Consider the following 23,397-nt stretch of genomic DNA (forward strand, 5'->3'; position numbering starts at 1 on the left):
CCTGCCCCTCCTGCTCCTGCTGAGGAACCTGCAGCCCATGAGCTCTGCCCTCAGTCTGCTCTGCTCCAGCTGAACAGACCCAGGGACTGCAGCCGCTCCTCACACGGCTTCACTCCAAACCTTCACCAACTTCATGGCCTCCTCTGGACACTCTCCAGCAGCTTTATCTCCTTTTCTCCTGTGTCCCAGCCCTGCACAGAGCGAATGCTCCAGGTGAGGCCGCCCCAGCGCAGAGCAGAGCGGGACAATCCCCCCCTGCCCGGCTGGCCGTGCTGTGCTGGGTGCACCGGGACACGGGTCCCTCTTGGCTCCAGGGACACTGGCGGCTCATGTTCAACTTGCTGTCGACAAACCCCACGGCTCCCCATGCCCAGCAGGCTGTCACAGCTCCTGCCCTCACCACACACGGCACAGCCCCAGGGCTCTCCGGGCATGTCTCTGCTATCCCCCAAGGGCAGCCTGTGCCACGGGGATTCTGAGCTCACATGGCATCATGTGTCCCAGGCCATGCACTGACCTGAAGATGCCTGGGCCCTTGCCCACCACACTGAGACCAACCCACGTACCATCACAACTCCATGTTTCTTCTTGCACTCTCCTCCCCCAGCTCTAGAGAGACCACCCACATCCAGCCTCACCAGAAGGACACTGAAAAGACACACACACACACGCCCCCACACACGCACTTTCCACAGATCAGGCTAGCACCGAGGTACCACAACACGCCCGAAGTGGACAACCTTCCCTGTCCCCACACTGATGAGAGGACACAGCCATCACAAGCCCAGGTGTGGGCTCATGAGCTGTGCAGTTCGGCGAGGTCTGTGCTCCCTGTGTCCTCCCTGCCTCAGCACTTGCCGGCTCCCTCCTTATGGCCAGGAACTCCCCGGTTCACCCGGGCACCAAACAAATCCACACAGCCTCTGTTCTTCCCATCGTGCCACCACTGGTGCATTCTTGTGCGATACCTGCAAAGACTCAGCTCCTCACCACCTTTCCCATCTGCATGAAGTGCCCCAGCCTTAAAGACCATGACAGCGTGGGTGACACTTTCCACGGGAAGTTTCCTCGTTTCTCATCCTTTTGCCTCACTCTTTAGGACTGAGTGACCTTCCCTGAGGAGGTCCTAGAGCTCCCTAATTCTGCTTCATCCCACCATCTCCTTCCACAGTCCCTTAATTAACAGTGACGTACAAACTGGTAGACCTCATGCTCAGGACTCTCCTGTGCTCCATGCAGAGAGATGCCCTGAAGTGCCCCTGGTGCCCCCAGCTGTCCCAAGACCCTCCACAGGAGGCCCTGGAAGTGCTCTGCTCCCAGCAGGTCAGCCGCTCACTTTCCCAGCACATGGCTCCATCCCTCCTTCAAGGCCTGAGCTACACCACAGGCAAGGTGTGACCCACGGGCCGGGCCACTCACCTGCCTCTGTCACACTTTCTGAGCAAAGTTCTAGCAGAGAATAGGAGGTCCTAGCCCAGACTCCAGAACAGCCTCAGCTTTGTAACGCTTTCCCTACAGCAGACAAGCGGCCTCTTCCTCTCTCTTGGCTTGTGGCTGTGTAGCTGTGTTACTCCCAAGGTCTGATGTTCCTCCACTCTCTTGTGCCAACTCCCAAGTGAGGTTTGCAGATTTGCACTGCCCTGTGCTCGCTGGATGGGGAGTCCTCAGGTACACATCAGCACGCACTTCTGAACAAACACCACCCTCCACAGCAGAGTCTGACCCAGCCCTGGGCAGAACAGCCACCACAGATACATCTTCCCCTGGACAAGGCTTCACCAGACAGGCTGGATGTGACCACTGCAGGTGTTCCTCCAGAGCCCCAGGGCATGCTCAGGAGCGCATCCTAGCATGGGATGCCTCACACCCCGCAACAAACAGCGCAGTAACAAACACATATTTGGGCCCACGGCGCCAAGACAGCCAAGACCATGGGCCCCATCTCTGAATCACAGAATGTTAGGGGTTGGAAGGGACCTCAACAGATCATCTAGTCCAATCCCCTGCCAGAGCAGGAACACCTTAGATGAGGTTACAGAACTCTCTGACCAGAACCGACCTGCCAACACACTTCTACATACCCACGACACACACAACACGTGAGGGCCCTGCAAAAGGCACAGATTACATGACCAATTCGCCCTTCCCCATTCCTACACCATAACCCCAGGCGTTTCCTGGTACCTTTGGCGGAGGCATTGTTCTGCGAGGATGATGAGGGTCTCCTCTGTGTAAGAAAAACACCGGGTGCCATCGGCTGCGATCCCCTGTTAGGCTGGGCGACCCCAAAGGTGCTGGCCCCTGCGGTGTACTCGTGATCTGTGAGGCTGCTGGCATGTGACTCCAGCTTCGGCTCTGGCGAGCTGCCTTCCTGACCCGCTTTGTTCGCGTTGCTGGTTGACAGCTTCTTTTTGGTATTTTTTTTCTTCTTGCCTTTTTGTTCCTCCTTTAAAATGACAAACATGAAGCTCAGATTAATCCCCTTTAGCTACGGCAAGGGCCAGCGGCGTTGCTTAGGGTCCTGATACAAGGAAAACCCACGAAGCTTGCCATGTACACACTGCTCACGGTCTGTTCCGACACCACCTCGCTCACAGCTCTCTCTGCTGCACGCACACGCTTGCATTTCTTGCAGCTATGTTTGCACTTTGTGCAGAACCTCCTGGTTTGGTAAGTCTGCGTACACCGTGGCGAGCGGGAGCCAGCCAGGACCCTGCCCTGGGAGACCAGCGTGGTTTGGCACGAACAAAGTTTTCGATGTTCCACAAAAACTGGCACCTCCTATCTTCAGATATCTTCATATGCTTTCACAACAGCATGGAGGATATTAAACATCCCACTGATTCACAGACTCTGCTTCCTGCTAGGGCACAAACATTATCTCTCGACCTGTAACTGCACTTACACACATGTCCCATGAGAACAGTGATCTGGCAACATCCTGTTTCCCTTGCCTACCTTCAGTCTGCTTCTTGATGAACCCTGCTACCAACCTTAGAGTTCTTCTACTCAACTGCACACATCACAGAAACCCAATGCCACCAAAATCTGCATCTCCAGCAACTGGCCAAGGTGTCGCACCAACCTTGCTCCAGCAGACTGTGTCAGCTTCATGCTTCATGGTGTCACATTTGTGGGGCCTATGTATGCTAGCACTTAGCATTTATCTGACCTCTTCAGAGACCAGACACTGATCAACACCCCAAGTGCCTCAATATCTTTGCTAAACTGACCCATAGTTACCCACAGTTCACCAAATCTGTGCAAGCAAATCCTTATGCTTCCCAGCAGGTGATTTCCACTGACCAGGCAATCACAGCAGTCAGACTCTCAAAGACTCATCAATCTGCAGTTCATACATTCTCCTTTGGGGCAGCCTGGCAGCTCTGCTCATTCACTCATACTTCTCTATGCTTCCCATACATCTCTGCGCTGCGGCGCTGTCAGATATGCTGCGGACACCATAGGACTTTCCTCCCATTTATTTCCCCTGAGACTGCCAAGCCTCGTGTCACTGGCACGACCAAACACTGGGGAGGACTGGCACCGCACTGCTGTTTGGGCACAACTCTGCTGCGGGGGGACAGGGCTTTCATTTCCTGACAGCTACAGCTTCCCAAGCAACCTCACCTGCTGTGACAACTTGGCGGCAGCAGCGGCGAGTCCAGTTTCAATGGAGGCGACTCTCGTGCCCTCTCGCACCGGCCTGTCTTGTCGAGGCACCGAGGGGCCCACTCGTGCTGCAAGGAAATCAGATGCGGGTGAGAGGGGCAGAACGTGCCTGTGTGAGCAGCACAACGGCACACGGGGCAGTGAGGCTCTGCCCTCCACAGCAGGGAGGGCCAGGGATGCTGCAGCCTCTGCCCTGCCTTCCCCGGGATGCATGTGACAGCAAAAGGTGCCAACAGCCTCCAGTGACAATGGCCTGGGGAGAAGCTGCCGATAAAGATGTGTCACAGCTGAGCAGCTTCCCTGGCAGCAGCAGTTCCTGAAGCCAAAGGAGTGACTCCAGCATCCTTTCCAACAGAAGGTGTTAACTGCCCCATCAGCTGGGGGTGGACATGCTGTGCCACCAGCTGAGGAGACACGGGCTGCTTGTCACACACACAGCAAGCTGCGGAGACTCCCCTGTCAGTGGGCCACATCCCAGTGGTCTAAGGACCTCCTGGCCTGTCACTGCCTCTGGTGAGCTGCAACAAAACCACCCTTGCAGCCCACCGGCTTTGGCTGAACCTGGAGGAGACTATTCCCACACCCTCTCCATTACTCTTTACATAGTCAACACCTAAAATAAAAGCCATGGCTACTCTGCTGTCTGGGGTTTCACTGTTAAATCACTGGTAGGGTGGCCACCAATTGTTCTGTCACCAAGAGTGTGAAGAAAAATAAGCCAACAACCCACCCAGGAGTGACTTTTTCTTGTCAACCAATTGACGGAGGATGGTTGACACTGCTCAGGGTGAGCCCCAGCGCATGATATCACCTCCCAGTGCTGGAAAGGATTAATTAATCCTTCACATGATAAAGAAATTGCTATTTGTGGTCTTACAGTTTCCACACCCCTTGGAAAATGGCTGTGTTTTTAGGAAGCTGCATGACTTGGCCGGAGTCTGGGCAGCACAGACCATATGGACTTACCTGTTGGACTGTAAGGGGCATCATCTGAGCTTTTCCTTTTCTTTGATCGGGATTTGAATACCGGGTTATCTTCATCTGATTCGAGGGAAGGGTAAACTACAGGAGGAAAGAAAGGCAATAGTTTCAGTGTAGGAAAGAGCTCTTACCCTGCACAGAGGCCCGCATGCTCTGTACAGGTGTGGTGGCATCACAGCTGGAATAGCAAGGTCCTTCGGTGGTACCACTGAGGGGTGACACAGCTGCAGCATTCAGGGGACTTTCTCCTGGCTCTCCTCCACACACTACACTTGGGAGCTGCTGTCATTAAACTGTGATCCTAAACTACTTTTAGGATACACAGTGAAACTTCTCAGCCAGGAAAAATCAGTTTTCCTTCTGGCTGTGGAGCAGCAGCACAGCCAGAACAGACACAAATGGGTTTCCTTACTCCAAGCTAGTCTGGTGCTAAAGACCCATCACTAAGGACTTCATGCAGCACAGCACCTTCCTGGCCCCTATGGCTCCTGAACAAGCAGGTAGAGAGAAATAACACAGTGCTGTTCATACAGACCTGAAAAACTGCTTTCCTTTACTCAGAGTATCCAAAAGATGAACAAGAACCATTCTACCAAAAGATCCTTCACAAGGATCTTCACAAGGTCTGTTTATCACAGACGCTTAACTGCCTAAATTTTAACCCAGTGTTTACTATGAAGTTTCTCTATGTTTTTTCACATGTGTTTGATTATCTTGCCAGTTGGCATTTGTGACATTACTGGTGATGTTGAGCCAGTGTGTGCCCAAGTGGCCAATAAGTCCACCCGCATCCTGGCTTGTATCAGCACTAGTGTGGCCAGCAGGCCCAGGGCAGCGACCATCCCTGTGCTGGGCACTGGGGAGGCCAAACCGCGAATCCTGGAGGCAGTTTTGGGTCCCTCACGCCAAGAAAGGCCTTGAGGTGCTGGAGCAAGTTGAGAGAAGGGAACAGAGCTGGTGAGGGGCTGGAGCACAAGTGTGATGGGAGCGGCTGAGGGACCTGGGGGGTTCAGCTGGAGAACAGGAGCTGAGGGGAGACCTTCTGATCTCTGAACTGCCTGAAAGGAGCTTGGAGCCAGGGGGGGTCGGGCTCTGCTCCCCAGGAACAAGCGCCAGGAGCAGAGGAAACGGCCTCAAGTTGCGCCAGGGGAGGCTGAGGTTGGATCTGGGAAACAATTTCTTCCCCAAAGGGCTGTGGGGCATTGGAACAGGCTGCCTAGGGCAGTGCTGGAGTCACCATCCCTGGAGGGGTTTAAAAGACACATAGATCAGGTTCTCAGGGACATGGGGTAGTGCCCAAGTTAGGTCACGGTTGGACTCAATGATCTTGAGGGTCTCTTCCAACCAAAATGATGCTATGATTACTGTGGCATTTGGCCATTGACACTAGAACTCTGCTGATCAGACGTGGCACAAACAGAGCCTCTGGACACTGAGCGTGCTCACAACAAAGACTCTTCATTTGCTGGCAGCACAGACATAGAATGAGCAAATGCATGTAGCGCACTCTGAAGGGCTGGGCAGCATTCTGCAGCACGTCACAGCGTCTCCACTTTGGCATCTCTGCCAATCATGTGAAAACACTCACTCCACTTTTCCAGTCATAACCAATGATCTCTGATGGCCATGCTTGTCAGGGAGATTTAAACACACACATAGACTCTTCTGTTATGCAGCATAAACCTCGACCAACCTCTTGCTCTCTTTGGGGCTTCAGGGTTTCCAGGCTCCATCAGCCTTCACATGACTAATTTTCTTTATTTCCTCACTTCTTATATTTAAAAATGCTTCTGCTGGTGGCAGAGCCGATATAACTGTTGCAAACTAGCTCTGTGCCCATTTCTGCTTCAGATGCTTGCATTCTCTGCCCTCAGTCAAAATAACCCTGGATCCAAATACAAATTCAACTTCTCACTCAGCTAGATATTTTATTGCTATAATGCAGACAAGGACATTCCTGTCGTAAGTACCAGTACCTGACACACATTTTTGGGACAGTTTCCTGTTTATTGGCTGACTGCTGCAGTTTCACTGGGCTTCCATGCTTCTTAAGATGTTCTGATTATGACATGCTTCAAATAGCGTCTACCTGGATGACCGTATCACCACCAGCTCTGTAGTCAGTGCTTCATTTTGCTGTGCAGACCTTTTGTTACTTGCACTCCTCCTTACCAAAACAACCAGTCAAGTTCAATGTGACAGCAAGCGAGCAAGCATATAATGAGAAACAGAGCAGGTATTTGCAAACATCCACAAATATGTAAATGTACACCCAGGCACACAATCACTGCTTCGTTTGTACTTACCATAATCTGAATCTTTAAAACAGGCATCTAAGTGGTCCTGATCTTCATCGTAATCTTCAATGTCAATGCTGTTCTTTGTGCTTTTCTTTAGTAACCGCTTGCCGGCATTTTTGTTGCTGCCACCACTTGTTTTTTTAGAGTTCTGTGTGGAGATGGAGTTATTCTTCGCCTGGTTGGTACCCCACGACGTCTGGAGGCAGGACTCTGAGGACTGGAGGTTTGCCATGGACAGCATGCCCTGGATCGCTTCTTGCGTGCTGGGGGAGGCAGGTGGCTGACTGCAGGGAAACATTGAAAACACCAGAGTTGTTAGCAACTCCAGAAAAATACAAACCCCGCTCAAGCAGTTGACTCCTTTCACTTCACGGTGTTGCTAGAAGAGATTTCCTGACGGCTGTCCTTTGAGCAGCTGGGCATGCCACCAGTGCTAAGAGCAATATGACAGACAGCATGTTAGGTCTCCAAAGCCCATCACAGCATTCCCAGTAACATGGTGTTTCTCCTACTGACTCTGAGGACTTCTGGGTCAGCGTTGGAGGGGGATGTCATGGTGGGCTTCTGCTACACACTGCCAAGCAAGCGGAGGAAGAATTGGAACAACTGGAAGGAAGCTCATGATCACAGGCCACAGCTCCCACTGGGGACCACCACCACCCCAGCATCTCCAGTTTAAGAAGGATGAGGAACTACTGGAGGGAGTCCAGTGGAGAGCTATGAAGACGATGAGGGGATTGGAGCATCTTTCTTGTGACAAAAGACTGAGAGAGTTGAGTCTGTTTGGCCCGGAGAAGTGAAGTTGAGAGGGGATCTCATCAGTGTTGATAAAAATCTCCAGGATGGGTGTCAGAGGATGGACCAGACCGTTTTCAGTGGTGCCTAGCGCCAGGGTGAGGGGCAATGGTCACAGACTGAAACACAGGAGGTTCCATCTGAACAGGAGGAGAAATTTCTTCCCTTTGAGGTGCCAGAGCCTGGCCCAGGCTGCCCAGAGCGGGTGTGGAGTCTCCTTCTCTGAGACATTCAAACCGCCTGGACCCACCTGTGTGATCTGCTCGGTGACCCTGCGTGAGCAGGGGTTGGGCTGGGGATCTACAGAGGTTCTGCAACCCAACCAGGCTGGAGTTCAGTGATCTGCTGGAAGTGCAACTTGTAGGGCACAAGGAATTCCAGAGGTTTCTGCAGCACATTGGGAGGGTTCCCTGCTGTGCATGTGGGATGGATCGATTATGGGAGATGCCAGCGAGATATGGACTGGAGGGCTGGACTCCAGGGTGGGAAGAAACCTTGCTCTCATTGAACCTGCTTTGGGACATTTTATTGCTAGTTGTCAACAGGCACAGCACAGCTACTGCACAAATACTTTCGTACAAGGTAGGCTGAGGTGAAACGATGCGTAAATTCTGACTGGCATGTACACTTAGCAAGGGGGGAAACATGCTTCCCACAACACAGAAGAATGATAACTTCATCAGAGAATGCCAGATATTCATGCAGAACACATCGTCAAATATTTCCAGGACTTTGGAGTCTGGGCAAACAGTGAAAGGCAAAAAAAAACTTGCTGCGGTAATGACTTTTTTCACAGTGATGCAATAGAAACCACTAACACACACTATTTCCCAGGTAAATTAACAGTACCGCACTGCTTTTTCTTATTTCGTCTTAATTTAATCCACTTTAAACCATTACAGGACTCCAGACAGAGTAACATCTAAAACGTAACGGGAGTTTTTGGGCACTAATTGCATTTATAAATAATCCTGAAAATGAGTTAAGACTGGTGTTAGCAGCTAGCAACTCAATGGAGAGAAGAACATCGAAAAACTTATTTAGGAAAAAGACATTTTAACTCCTTCATTACCATGCCAGATGCCTTAGCTTTCTCCCTGTCAAAGGCACATTTTGTAGCATCTATAAGAAATTAACATATTTTCTCTCAATGTTTTTCCCCAAACCATTTTTGCAGGCACGGGACTCTCAAAACACTGCAAACAGACCATCAAGCGCTGACCACTAAATGGGCAAATCAGAGAGGAACTGCCTTAAGCAACACACACTTTAACAAATACATTGTGGAATCTGATCAAAACCAGTGGCTCTAAGAGTCAAACCACAACCTGAACGTGTGGCTGAAATGCCTCCAAGAGACAGAGCTGCACTCGGGGCAAAGTGTTTCTCATTAGGGCATGTGCTCGCGTGTACTTCCTCTAGAAGTATTTCAGCTTTCTAAGCCAAATACAATTAAAGAAGAATCAGGAAGCAATTTCTAGGCTCTGGAAGTCCATATCCCCATTCTGTAGCTTCAGCAATGATTTAAAAAAGAACCAACTTATGTAAGTAAACTATCTGTGAGCGACAGCTATGACTTAAAAACCATTTAAAATGAGGGTGGGAGCAGGAGCAAAGCAGCCAGAGAGCTGCTGTCCCCTCCCAGCAGCTGGCACAGGCCCTTCCAACACCCCGCGAGGTGGCACCTGGCGATGGCACAGGTCCTGCCGTTGCACTGCAAAGCCGACAGCCGTGCTCTCCTTCCCCCGAGCTAAAAATGGTGGTGTGGATGAACAGAGACAAGGACACTTTAACAAACTGCTGGGTAGATGTTTGTGCCTTTCGCAGTGGGGTCCACTTCAGCATAGAATCACAGAATAGTTTGGGTTGAAGGGACCTTCCCAGCTCCCCCAGTGCCCCCCCTGCCACGAGCAGGGACACCTTCACCAGCTCAGGTTGCTCAGAGCCCCGTCCAGCCTGGCCTGGGATGTCTCCAGGGATGGTTCAGCCACCACCTCTCTGGGCAACCTGGGCCAGGCTCTCACCACCCTCAGGGGCAACAGTTCCTTCCTCATGTCCAGCCTGAATCTCCCTCCTTTAGTTTAAACCATCACCCCTTGTCCTATTGTAACACACCTTTCTAAAAAGCCTGTCCTCAGCATCTTGCACAGCCGCCCTTTTTGGGATTTTATTGTTTGCATTTACTCTCATAAAGACAAGGACACATGATGGAGAGGTGAGTTTGCTGCAATAACGGTTTGCCGCCTGGCAAGCATCTGGTGATTTTCAGCTGTGTAGAGCACAGGAACTGAACAAGTTCCTCACTGGAACCACCACCAGCTTCCCCTGCAACACCAGCACCGTGCATTAAAGCCAGGTGCAGCTACAGCTTGGTGCACAGGCAAAACCACCGCTCAATGGCCAACAGGGCACGGCCTGGTGCCACCTGAGTGATCCGTGGGGCTGGGTTGTGGGGGACAAGTCCAAGGTCACCAGTCCCAGCTCGCACTGAGCGGAGACCAACAGGCCAGGCCTGTACCCACAGCCAGAGCTCCCAACCCTGCTAGCGAGCCACCAGCATCGTCAGCACCAGCACCTGCCGCTCTGCTGCTGCTCCTGAAACCGGCTGCACGTCTTCATGTTATTAATAGAGAGAAGCACCATAACAGAAGGGAAAAACTGCTGTTAAAACTCATCGCAAGTAAAATGTCCCCCAGGTCTGAGCAGCCTGCGGCATTGGCTGGGACAGTGTGACGAGGAGCAGGGAAGGGCAACTCATGTGAATTCTGGGGTTGTCATATGCAGGGACAGGAGCTGGATCCTTATTTCTCTTATTATCCTTGTGGGTCCCTTCCAAGTCAGGACATTCTATGATTCTACAATTCTATGATCTCAGTGAGAACCCGAGGAAGAAGACACTGGTCTGTATGGCTCAGATGGCCTTGTGCTCTCCATGCAGTGCTCTCTGGAACCACTTGTTCTGTTGGGTTTAAGCCTTGGGACCTCAGTGTCCCCAAACAACAAGTAATACCTTCACCATCCCTTCAGCTACGTTTCGGAGCTTTTACATTGCCCGTGACACGAGCATCCTTTCCCTGAGAGCACGTTCCAGAGCAGGCGGCAACAGGCAGAGAGCTGTGATCATGACAAGCACACACACAGTTCTGAACAGACAGATAGAGGTTTCACCTCCTCTGGCCTCTGTGCCGTCTGGGCACAGGAACGATCCCAGCGCCCTGAAGTTAGGAGAAGACATGATGCAGGGAGCCAGCGCCTCAATTTTCACAACCAGTTCTACTATTGCCATCATCTGAGGGTCCAGCATCTCCAGGCAGATCATCTCCTTCCTTCCATAAGCAATTATTGAGCCATTCACCTATAACCTTATATTCAGAAATTCAGTTTACTAATTTCAGCAAAGTATTACTCATTGAGGGGTGGCTTTCTCCCCATTCTCCATGCTGCCTACACAGACAGCTGGAGGCACCGAAGGGTGAGAGGACATGAGGGACAGTAAACTCACTAGTATCTCACCTCGCCTCTGAATAACTATCACCCAATCTCATTTTAAGGTTAGAGGGAAAAATATATAATGGCAAAGGAAAGTAACACACTGAGGGTGGCTGAGCAGATAGAATCACAGAATCAGAGAGGCTGCAGAGTCTCCACCCCTGAATACATTTAAACCTCACCAGGGTCATGCCCTGAACAAGCAGGTCACACTTTACATCTGTCTGTGCTGTGAGCAGGTGGCTGCTCCAGGTGACTTCCCAAGGTCTCTTCCAACTGCGGTTACTCTGGAATACTTCAAATGAGAACCACTGAAATACAGTTGTGCGTGTAAGGGGAAGGCAATACATCACCATCCTCTCTCGGTGACAGTATTTCCCTGTCATTTCTGCATTTCCCCTTGCTCTACCTGTGGCCAAAAGCAAATTAACCACAAAGAAGACGTGGAGCTGAGATACTAATGACTTATCAATATTTTTGAGAAGTCACGGTTGTATAAAACTATGGAACTCAATTTGAAGTATGAAAACAGTATTTGCTTCTATTTTTGTATCAGACCTGGAAACAACAAATAATTTTGCTCAGCTCAAGATCGCGTGACCACCAGTCCCCTCCAAGGTTTTTCCCTTATTCCATTTCGATTCTTTCAGACCGTTCCCACATTTATGGCAGCCTTTCTGCAGGACCTCTGTCTCATCATCCCTTCCCATTTCACCACCATTGCCACAAGTACGGGAGATGCAGCTCTCTAGAGCAACCTAGACAATGCCATCAGGGCTTTCTTTTGGGTCAGCTGTGAATGACAGTCTGGTATTTTACAGAATAAAGTTCCCCACAATTCAGATAAGGTCATTATCACAAAAAGCCCTGATCTGATTCCTAAGCTGCTTCTGGGGTGCAGCAGCTTTGTCTGACAGGGCTCCACACGTCCCACTTCAGAGCTGGTCTCATCAACAGAACTGCTGTGTGAGCGAAGGAGGTTCCACGGAGATCTACTTGCACTCCTGCTATGTGGAGTATCTACAATATATATATATGTCTACATATAAATGCATACATGTCTACCCTTTATCTGCCTTGCAAGTAGAGAAAGATGGAAATTGTTCTTGAGAGTCAGACACGACCACATTGGCATTATGTTGCAACACAGTGTGTTTGCATATCACGTTTCTTCCATTTTTTAGAAAAAAAAAGCACGTGATGGCCATTTAAAAAGCCTAGCATAATTATGAAATGAAACATAGTAATTTCGTTTATCAGGAGCTTTTTTTCAATCAATCTGCAACACGCACTGCCAAAGCCTAATTGTTTATACAAGAGCCAAAACTGATACGACACATTCCCCCTGAACTGCCGCACACAGGGTAGTAATTCGTGCAGAGTTTAGTTATGTGACTGCGTTTGCGACTTTGATTTCAGAAACCACAAAGTCTACTAATACACTGGGTACAGAGCCCAGGCTGAAGGGAGGAGCAATGACAGGGCTGAGTCCTGCTCCATGACCCAGTGGCACTTTTAACCCCTTGCAGACAGCAAAACACACCTCCCAAGCAAGGAAGAGAAGCTCTGAGGACCATTTCTTTAACCTGTTTTTCCCCTTACCACTGCATTTCTGCACATGGTAAGTGGGCAGCAAAACACGTTATACATGGAATGGTTAGCAGCGTAAACACGGCCAAGGCATCTTTTAATGATCTTTTAATTCTTACAATGGTTGACAAATTTTCTTTTACCAACCTTCACGTATGGTGGCCATACTACATTGGTAACTTCATTCTCCGAGTTAGATACAACTAACCAACCAACCTACATGTCTAATTACCTGCCAAAATGTAAGCATAGATTTGACATAAACACTAGTTCCACTATGCACCATAACACAGAATGAAATGGAATTCACAGGAACAGCCAGATAGACAAGTGCCAATGTGATTATTTCTTTTGAGCAGCCGCTGCAGAGTCAGGGCCAAACCTCGAGAGATCAGAAAAATATAGAACCACTGACCTACTTGAGCTCAGACAACCAAAAACCAGGATGTTTCCTGGGAGCTGCAGACACGTTGGTACCTCTCCCCATGCCCCCTGCAATTACAGGAGGTGGTCGGCTGTTCAGATCAACCACTCCTTGCTAGGGGGAAGGCAATAACGGAGGAAAACCAGGACTAAACTGAGATTAGATCTCTTTCCTAGAAATAGCAGGCTGGTCAAGATAAGCCTTTTAAGGATATGTAGTGACTGTGTTACTTGATCTTAAAACCATTGGCTTTTTTCACCCCCATTAAGAATGACCAGAGAACGCACACAGCTCTGTTCAGCACAGAGATGATCCTCATCACCACGCTGCAACCAGCCATAAACTCTAAATATTGATGCACAAAGGCAAGCCTGCCCCACAGAGCTGCCTGGTACCTCACAGCTGATGCACCCTGCATGAAGCCAGCCTATATTTAGATCTGCTTTAATGGGCATCCACCTAAGCTCTGAAAGAGACAATTGCCTGATAAATGGAGGAAGGATGAATCACAAGATGCTCCTGATTCAGCAACACTCCCTCCTTTAGATTTCTCTGTAGCTCTGTCACCACATTGCAACCTTAAAAACTTCTATGTTCTCTCTCAACATCAAACAAATTCCTTTTTTAAACTCATTGATAAAATTTGCTTCTATGGTTTCCCTTGATAATTTATTCCACATGTTATGACCATGAGGCAGCACTGGGCCCTTGTGGCCAGGAAGGCCAATGGTACCTGGGGTGGGTTAGAAGGGGGCGGTCAGTAGGTCAGAGAGGTTTGCTGCCCCTCTACTCTGCCCTGGGGAGACCACACCTGGAATCTTGTGTCCAGTTGTGGCCCCTCAGCTCCAGCAGGACAGGGAACTGCTGGAGAGAGTCCAGCGCAGCCACCAAGATGCTGGAGGGAGTGGAGCATCTCCCGTGTGAGGAAAGGCTGAGGGAGCTGGGGCTCTGGAGCTGGACAAGAGGAGACTGAGGGGGGACTCATTCATGGGGATCAATATGGAAAGGGGGAGTGTCAGGAGGATGGAGCCAGGCTCTTCTCGGTGACAACCAGTGACAGGACAAGGGGCAATGGGTGCAAACTGGAACACAAGAGGTTCCACTTAAATTTGAGAAGAAACTTGTTCCTGGTGAGGGTGGCAGAGCCTGGCCCAGGCTGCCCAGGGGGGTTGTGGAGTCTCCTTCTGTGCAGACATTCCAACCCGCCTGGACACCTTCCTGTGTAACCTCATCGGGGTGTTCCTGCTCCATGGGGGGATTGCACTGGGTGAGCTTTCCAGGGCCCTTCCAACCCCTGACATTCTGGGATTCTGTGATGTTCCCCTTTGACCATGGGGTGTATCTTTTGGAATCCTTAGTTAAGGCTTTGACCTTCCAATCTTCCCCAGGTTTAGATAATATCCTCCTCTCTGAGGGGACCCTCTCATTCCAGTTTAACAAGTCCTTTCATATTTGCAAGCTGCACTTTTCCTTTATCTGCACGCCCAACACCCAGCAAGGCGGGTGAGGACAGCACCTTGTCCAGCCCGTTCTCCACTCTCACATCACCCATACACCTATTTCTACCTCCTCCACAGGTTCTGTGGCTTTGTACAACCAAGACAGACCTAAAGAAAGCAGGGAGGAAAAAGATGCTGTTGGGGTACCCCCAAAACCGCTTCATGTGGGATCTGGCTTTTCTGTTCAAAACAGACTGGTTTCACCGCTTAGCACGTATAAGATTGTGCAACACATCTCACTTCCATGCAACGAGATGAATCGGGAGTAGGATAAATGCTGCTTCAGGCAGCCAGCCTGGAGAACCAACATGTCCTGCCTGCCTGGGGAAGGTGGCTTTCAAACTACGGCAGAGTGGAGATGGACCTGGCTGATTAAAATGCCAAACCAGAACAGCCTTACTACATGGTTCATTTAATTTCCCCCATCACTACTTTGCCTGCCATTCTCACCTTGCAGAGGACAATTCCTTTGTTTGGAACAACATGCCAGAGGCCAGAAACTTGTGCCAGTATTTACCAACAGCCCCCAGCTCCCAAAAGTGCAAAGGCTGCTGTCCCTGCGGAGCAATGGGAGTAACCTCTGGTTTTCTACAGCCAGGGAACAAATCATTCAAGACTGAAGCAGCAAAGATCTACTTAACCAGCAGACTGCCCGGGAGCACAGGGCATAAGATGCAGCAGTTCACATCTTCAGCGGCATTTTACGCATGGAAGCTATAAACTCAGCTGACGTTAGAATCATTGAATCGTTTTGGTTGGAAGAGACCCTTAAGATCATCAAGTCCAACCCTGGCACTACCCCATGTCCCTGAGAACCTCATCTCTGCATCTTTTAAACCTGTCCAGGGATGGTGACTCCACTACTGCCCTGGGCAGCCTGTTCCAATGCCCGACAGCTCTTTCCAGGAAGAAACTGTTCCAAACACCCAAAATCCCTTCCCAGGGCTTTGTTCCTAAGGTTTGAGTTAAGCAAGACATTTCCCTATGTGAAGATTCCCACAAGGTTCTTTCGAAACAACACACATACTTCTATTATCTAATTGCCCTACTTGTATTTTAAGACCAGATGTGGCCTGTAGAGAGTGCAGCTGGTGAACCCATACATTCATTTTTAGACGGGTCCAAACTAAACCCTTGTTCCAGACAGTTCTAAACTGTGAGATGTGAGTCTAGGAACCATATTTTCCAATTTTGCCTTTCTTTTCCACTGCTCATTGTTTGGATTACTAAAAGAGCTAGTGCTGTACCTTATTAACCATATTCCAAAACACCCAGCGGCACCTTCCGTGTCCACCTACAGTTGTCCCATATGAAACACAACCAAGCCCAGGCAAGCACTTCCATTTTAGGTGCAGAAGCACCTGTGAAAGCGTTTGGTTTTTTTTCCAAGTCATGTATTTTGGTGGGGAGAAAGAATGATGATCAAGGGTGTGCAGGAGGGTAGAGGTAGACAGCCTACTATTTTCTTCTTTCAAATGTTCAATATTCAGGGAACTGCACAGCACTTTACAATGTCTTAAGGAAGGAATGGTGGTCATTTAGATTACTTTATTACATTATTACTACATTAAAAAACATTATTCATGCCCTCAAGCTATATTCATTCAGCTCTCTCTTCCTTTTTAATGATGCAGCTATTACAGTATTATTGCTAAAACGGATGTTCAGCATTTACAGATGTGAAATGCCTCTATTTGTTTAAAATACACCACTAGAATCTTTCCCACACACTTTCCGCCTCTCCCTCCAGATCACAGGATAAAGGAAGAATTTGCTTACTGGAGAAAAAGCAGTTCCTGAGCTGCAGAATCCATTCTCTCCCTTACTCACACACACAACACCACAAAAGAACTATTTTAGTTTATGGGTAAGAGGAAAACGCATCCCTTGGTACATACCTGTTGGTGTTATACTCTAAACCTCCAACTTCCTTGCTTGCCTGCAAAAGATCAAGAATTCCTGCTGAACTTCCACTCTCTTTCTTTACTTTGGAATTGCGCCCTGGCTTTGCTTCTGTGTCGATGTGAAGCAAATCTTCATCTGATGAGTCGTCACTCTGCAAAAGCAAGGGAAAGGCTCAAAAAAACCCAGGAACTCACTAAGTCAACAAGAACAGCACATTTCTGCAGCCTGCTGCTCCTCCAAAGACACAAGGCTACCATTTGTAGTTTGCTTTCATTAAAGGAATAACAAAATGACAAAAAACCCCAGGTATGCAGTAAGAATCCATTTCCTCGCAGCCCATAGGCGTGGTGGGTTTTCCTTTCCCCTTCCAAGCCTGGAGAGCCAGCTTTGAGATCTGATCCTGCGCATGGAATCAAACCACCGAGCAGTTTCCAGGTGCTGTGTTGCCTTCTAAGCCCCCACTCCTGTGCTTGAGACCATGACCCGTGTTGCAAAAGATGTGGGCATGTGGCCACGTCTCTGTCAGCCCCGATATGCATCAGGGCACAGGTCTGTATCTCGCAAGAATATTAACTATTAATTCAGCCCCAGGGACAGCCCCACATCTGCCATCCCTACTGCAAGAGAACACAAAAATCTGACAGAGGAATGGGACAGACCCATTTCGCAGCAGTCTAGAGTATAACAGAACTTTTTTCCCCATTCCTGCCCTGCTTTCAGGTCTATATAATCCGCATCCTTATTGCTTAAACTGCAGGAACTGGTCTCCCTCCTTACACTTCTGCACACGGAGACACCAGGTTGGTTTTCCCATGCACGGGTCTCCAGATATCAAGTAGTGACTGGGGCAAGGAGCTTTGCACTTGCTCTTGAACATCCCCAAGCCAAAGGAGGATGAAAAAGATTCCTTAGTCGTCAGGGCCAAACATTTCAGTCACCTACAGTTCTGTGTTAACAAGCTGGTTTGCTTCTTCTGACTCTTTCAGATATTATAATATGAATTTTTACTAAGAGTTGAGCAAAACATTTAATTTTAATGGCATTTAATTTCCAGCACTGAGCTTCGATGCTAACACAGAGCAAACTTAGGCCTGTGCTGCTCGGGTTCCTGCAGGTAATAAGCTACCAACAGGCACCCTGTCACGGCCTCAAGTTAGGGACATCCTAAAGTGTCATGCTGAGTCATGGGCATTCTAGATGTGAGCCCATAGCGGGCAGAGGGAGATTCTGCTGACAGCAAACAAAAGCTTTAATTGCTACAGAGTAGGTGTTAGGGCCTCCAGTAACGTGAAACGCCAAATGACATGAGCGTTACACCAAATGGTATGAGCGTTACTCTGAGTTCCATCTGTCAGACGTGAGCGTGGCAGTTTAATGACCAGCGTCCAAAGCCCATGGAAATGGGGGGACAGACACAGGTTGGGAGCACAGCTCAGGACAGAGCCCTGTGCCTGTCAGCCATGCAACATGCAGAAACCTCCTCCTGACCCTTCCCATTCCTCCCGTCACTTGCTCCTGTCCCCAAGCTGCGGTACGACCGCCACGGTCCCCAGGCACATGTCCCAGCAGGCCGGATGGTGTACAAGCAGTGTGAGGCCCAGAACAAAATTATGCTTCGTCCTCGTGACGTCTGAGAGGCCGTGAGAGCAGCCTGCACGAAGGCTTTGCCGCTGCCATCACAGCACGTCAGACACACACGACGGGCACTCGCTTCTGAGAGGTACAATAACACCCATACCTTGTACGACACTGACTCCACCTTTGGCTTCTTCACGGGAGTGTGCTGCACAGTGTCTTTTTTATCTGCTAAAACTGAATTAAAACAAAACAAAACAAAGTCATGGTTCTTTTCCCTTCAAAAAAATCACACTCCTAAGCCATAACTTCTAAAGTAACTTCCAAATTCACTTATATGTGACTGATACTTAAGACATGGTTTTCTTTATTATAAATCACATAGATTTTAAAGACTAGTTTTGGATAATCAACACATAAGATTTGTTGCACAGATACAGACAAAATAGGAAATACTCTTACAGGGCAGTTCTCTTTTTGTAGTGTTTTTCTTCCTTCTGATTGGAAACTCATCAATTTTTAGTTCGCCATCGTCTGACACATATTCATATTCATCTCGTACAGGTTTTGCTTTATCTTCTTTAAAATTCTGCAGTGACCCAAACACACTGGTGTTCAGCTGGGTTTTGACTCCCTTTGAACTGAAAAGAAGCAAACTATAAATCAGTAACAATACGTTGACTGGAAAACATTTTGTGAATTGACAGAGAGGAAGACAATGAGCATCTTTAAGCACAAATCTCACCCAACTCGAACACTTTCATAGGTGCCACAGCAATTCAATTACTTTTACAAACACATTTCTCTACCTACAATTTATATCTTCAAATATGATGCCAATTAAAGTAGCCTTGGCGGGCTGCAAATAAATCCTGTATTATTTAAAGCCATCTCAAAGTATATCAAGATATGCATAATGCACACGCAGCATGGAATTTTGGCATGCAGAGTTCATTTAACAGTTGTTTAAAAATGTACCCTGAGTAGGATCTGCACAAAAACCACTTGATATAACACAACTAGTAACAACCTGAAGTGCCAAAACACAAGCCGTTGCTGTTATGGCCAACTATACTGGGTTCTAAGTAAAATAAAGTTCTAGAGCAAAGCACTTTTTGACTAAATGTGTTTTCTACATTGACCAGAAAAGCAGATTTTCACCTTCATGTATTAAAAAACCCATAAATAATTACAAGACTTTTTAAACTGCTTTTTAATTGATGTGTCTTGTCATATTTTTTACTTACCCAAGCAACTTCTTGTTTGAGAAGGAGAACGTAAATTTGTTGTCCTTATTCCCTGATCCAGGCGTCTTTTCTGACTTGTGTTCCTCTTCCATTTTTAGAAGTGAATCAGGTTTACTGTTCTGAAAGGCAAAAAGATCCAAAACAGAACAATAAAAGCAGTTAAATGAGTTGTGGTTATTTTGGATTCCTACATAACCTTAGAGAATCCATTGATTTATATGCAGAGAAAAATACGTTCCCCCAAATGCAGTAAGTGGTAGAGGATTATACTCCTCCACAGACTAACGTGAGTTCTAGTTCAGGGACTCATCCCCATTCAAGCAGCACTTCAGCACCATTTTAAGCAGTGCCTGTCACAAACACAATGCCGAATTTCAATATTGCACTCTTAAATTGCTACAGACTGAGGTTAAATACTAAAAATTCCTTTAGCGAATGGGAGCATGAGTTAAACATGCTGCTCCTGAGCGTCGCGGGGCTGAGGACACGCGCCACCACGCACAGACGGGGCATCGCGTCCCCAGGCTGCGCTTGCTCCCGTCACACCTTCCGAACAGCTTGAATGATGAATTCAATCATTTCATATCAAATTCATTCAGTGCAAAGGAAGCCTTTCATTGTTTTTTAAGCATCACCTTAATGTTTTCCTAAGCTGTACTGGCTGTGGAATTAATTGGTACATATTGATCAAATAAACATTAACCGTGACTGTATCTAACACAAAAAATGTCAATGTCTCTAATGTTAACGATTCATGACTCTTGGTAGTTTTCCCACATGAAAAAACAAGTACTTTTGTTTTGTTTTAAGGAATCGCTTGCACATTTGTCGTTAGAAATTCACAACCAAGGCTAAATTCAGACAGTTATTTCTGTGAGAAAGCCTCCTGTCACCACGTTTTAAATGGCACCTGGAGAAAAAACGTTTCATTCTGTGAATGAGTTTTACTCACCCTACATTAGCTCTCCAGGAAGGCAAGCTTTTAATTAATGGGGCGTAATTCAGATTTCATTAACTCTACTTTTATACCCTCATTAGTTATTGATTTCTCTGGAACTACTCCAGACTTCACGCCATATGACGAGGTTAAAGTAGGAACCACAAGAGATCTGCATTGTAAAACCTCACTATTAATAGTGTTCCTACTGGCTTTGCCAAGGATGAGGATGGACAATTCAAACACGCTTTTGAAACCCACCACACACACCTCCTTTATCATTGATTACTTGATTATTTTCTGCTCAAAATGTTTTCTTTGGGAACTGAAAATACCTCTGCTGAGGTAGACCTATGAACATTTCTCCACCCTTGACATATCATTACGTGGCAGAATCAGCAGCAGAATTTAACAGGAGACATTACCTTATATTTCCATTTGGCTTCTGTTTTGCTTTTATTTTGCTCTCGAACTTCAAATTTCTCCACCTCATTCTGCTTACTAGCAGGTTCCTTATTTGGAACACTTAAAACATTCTTTGCAGCCTGGGGAAAAAGTCAGCATGTACTCTTAATGAGGATGGAGTGCTGGCATGTTACAGAAACACATTTTTCATCTGGAATATAACATGATATATTTTTGAAAACTCCTCTTTCGATTCTTTTTGAACCCAAATATGAGATTCAATCAAATAGGGCTGCTTCAGAGAATGCGGAAGACTAGTTGCATTTCTCTTTGATATCCCGACAGACAAGGTTACTGTAAAAACATGCTGAGCTCCCTGCCTATTGCTCTGTGGACACGTTTTGCAAACTGCATACAAACTACTGGGAAATTCAGAGACATTTTAGAAAAGCCTTATGGATACTTTTAAACATTATTCTGTCAGTGCCTCGGTGAAATCCTGGCCTCTACTGAAGTCAGCAGCAAAAGTCACGTTGACATCAAAATGAAACTTGCCCTACATGGGCAAAAATGGAAGGAAACTATTGTTTTATCTTCAACCGCTCATTCTAGAGCAAAATCTCATGCAAATCAGCTTCAGAAATCAGTTCCTTCATCTCTGATAACTGATTATGGAAATGCATGAGTGCTAATAACACTTGAAATAAGAACAGAATAGTTCAGGGGCCAAAAAAAGCACCATTACAAAATGTGTTCTAGTTTTCACCTCGCCTCAGCTTGGGCAGGCAACTGGCTGCAGTTTGGCAGACTCAGCTCAAACCAGTAGGTTTCTTGGAGGCTCTGTATCAAAACTAAACAAGCAATCAAATCAAATCAAATCGAACAGTCATGTAACAAAAGGGCGGTTTTACAGTTACAAAACTTCCATTTACTTCAGTGGAGTCAGGGTTTCACGCTGCATTGCTCATATTAGTTTTTTCATGAGATCTAAGGAGTGATTTTACCCTTATTAAGGCAAGAGAACAGGGAGATGTTAAAGTATGACCCACCTTCCCTTTCTTTGGCGTCTCGATCTTTGTCAAAGCCTCCTTGGTATGCGCCTCCAGCAGGTCGAGATTCGGGATGGCTGGTGGTGGACTCTCTTTTGCTTTCTTGCCTTTCTTTTTGCCTTCTCCCTTCACTCTCGGTGTTTTGGGAGGTTTAGGGGGTTTGGGTGGCTTGGGAGGCTTGGGGGGTTTGGATGGCTTGAGTTGTTTGGGGGTTTTCACAGTTTTGGGAGTCTTTTTTTTAGGGAGCTTTTCTACAGGTGGGGGCGGAGGTGTCACTTGGACGGGTGATGGTGCCTCCTCCTTCTCCACAGGACAGATCTCCTCGGTGTTTGTGTTGGCACTCGTGTCTGCTTTGCTGGCTTTCGAAGCGTTCTGTAGTTCAGCACAAAATGGAAAGGCATTGAGACCTATCTGTCCGACGTTTGATATTCAACTGCACCCTCCCATTCCTTGGGGAGACAACCCCCAAAGATTCCCTGTTCGATAAGGGGGTAACTGCATCCAGGGAATGACGAGCACGTCACAGGAGCGCTCACCACTAATTCTCACCCCCACGTTTCTCAAGCACAAGTTTGGCCTGGAGAAACTCCACTGGCTTCATAAGGAACGTAACTCTCCCCAGGTTACACCATCAGGTACAAATAAACACATCGAACGAAGGGTCTTTTGTTTAAAACGCTAATCAGCTCAAGCACAAACTATTTCAGTTTAATTCAGATGGGACAAATGTAGCAGAATCATGTTTCATGCCCTCAGGAAAAATAAGCAGTAAAATAGCTGCCCAATTAAAATTAACACTGTCTGGCTAATTAAAAGAAATTATTTTCTGCTTATCTTGCCATTCTGACAATCAGAAAACTTAAATACTACATGAAAGAGGATAAAAGGACAAGATAGATTTCAGTTTTGAGGTCTTAGGATATGGTAGTAAAGGGATGGAATGTAACAGAATGTCTCCTTGAAATAATTGAACTAGTATTGTCACCATCACACATCCCCACTAAGTGGAATACGATGTCAAACTGAATGGATGAACCTCCATGCAACCTCCTTTTTTGTTTTTTTTGGGGTTGGTGTTGTTTTGGAGGGGTTGTTATAATTATTATCACATTTGCTATAGTAACTCTACCTACAGTCCAGCGAAGAGCAAGGGAAATTGGGACAATGTACAGACTAATTGTCCCCAGCTCAGCCAATGTCATTGACAAGACCGACGAACTAAAGGACAAGGAGATATGACACAGGGAGCTTGATCACGGGAATAACAGTGTTGAGTTCCATCATACTTTGGGGTGTGGAGTAGAGAGTGGGGAAAAATGTTTCATTTATTTCAAGTCATCCATTGTATAGCCTATATCATTTAAAGACCCAGAACATCATTAATATTATGAAAAGCACACAAACCTCACTTAATCTTATTTCTTTGGCAAGGTCCTTGATAAGCTGTGCTGGTTTGAAGTTTTCTGGTAGTTCATCTTCATGCTCTGCTAAAGCCTAAAACAGAACAAAGCAAGACTGCTGTTTCTGTG

At 47.5% G+C, this 23,397-nt stretch overlaps 1 protein-coding gene across 4 annotated transcripts in view; it reads right to left on the reverse strand.

The window, feature by feature from the left end:
• Positions 1-23,397, reverse strand: part of PHF2 (PHD finger protein 2) — an 84,269-nt gene that overhangs the window by 1,439 nt on the left and 59,433 nt on the right. For 2 of the 4 annotated variants that reach the window (XM_082060035.1, XM_082060034.1), the window contains 11 exons: positions 23,273-23,362; positions 21,869-22,240; positions 20,840-20,959; positions 19,478-19,596; positions 18,693-18,871; positions 18,394-18,467; positions 16,649-16,806; positions 6,960-7,237; positions 4,639-4,734; positions 3,631-3,740; positions 2,185-2,446 (listed from right to left, as the gene is read on the reverse strand). In XM_082060035.1, the coding sequence (XP_081916161.1) occupies positions 2,185-2,446; positions 3,631-3,740; positions 4,639-4,734; positions 6,960-7,237; positions 16,649-16,806; positions 18,394-18,467; positions 18,693-18,871; positions 19,478-19,596; positions 20,840-20,959; positions 21,869-22,240; positions 23,273-23,362 (1,858 nt within the window). The remainder of the gene's footprint in view (positions 1-2,184; positions 2,447-3,630; positions 3,741-4,638; positions 4,735-6,959; positions 7,238-16,648; positions 16,807-18,393; positions 18,468-18,692; positions 18,872-19,477; positions 19,597-20,839; positions 20,960-21,868; positions 22,241-23,272; positions 23,363-23,397) is intronic. The other 2 variants (XM_082060036.1, XM_082060037.1) reach the window with 2 other exon arrangements.

Source organism: Streptopelia decaocto, assembly GCF_964273445.1.
Source record: "Streptopelia decaocto genome assembly, chromosome: 8".
NCBI lineage: Eukaryota > Metazoa > Chordata > Aves > Columbiformes > Columbidae > Streptopelia > Streptopelia decaocto.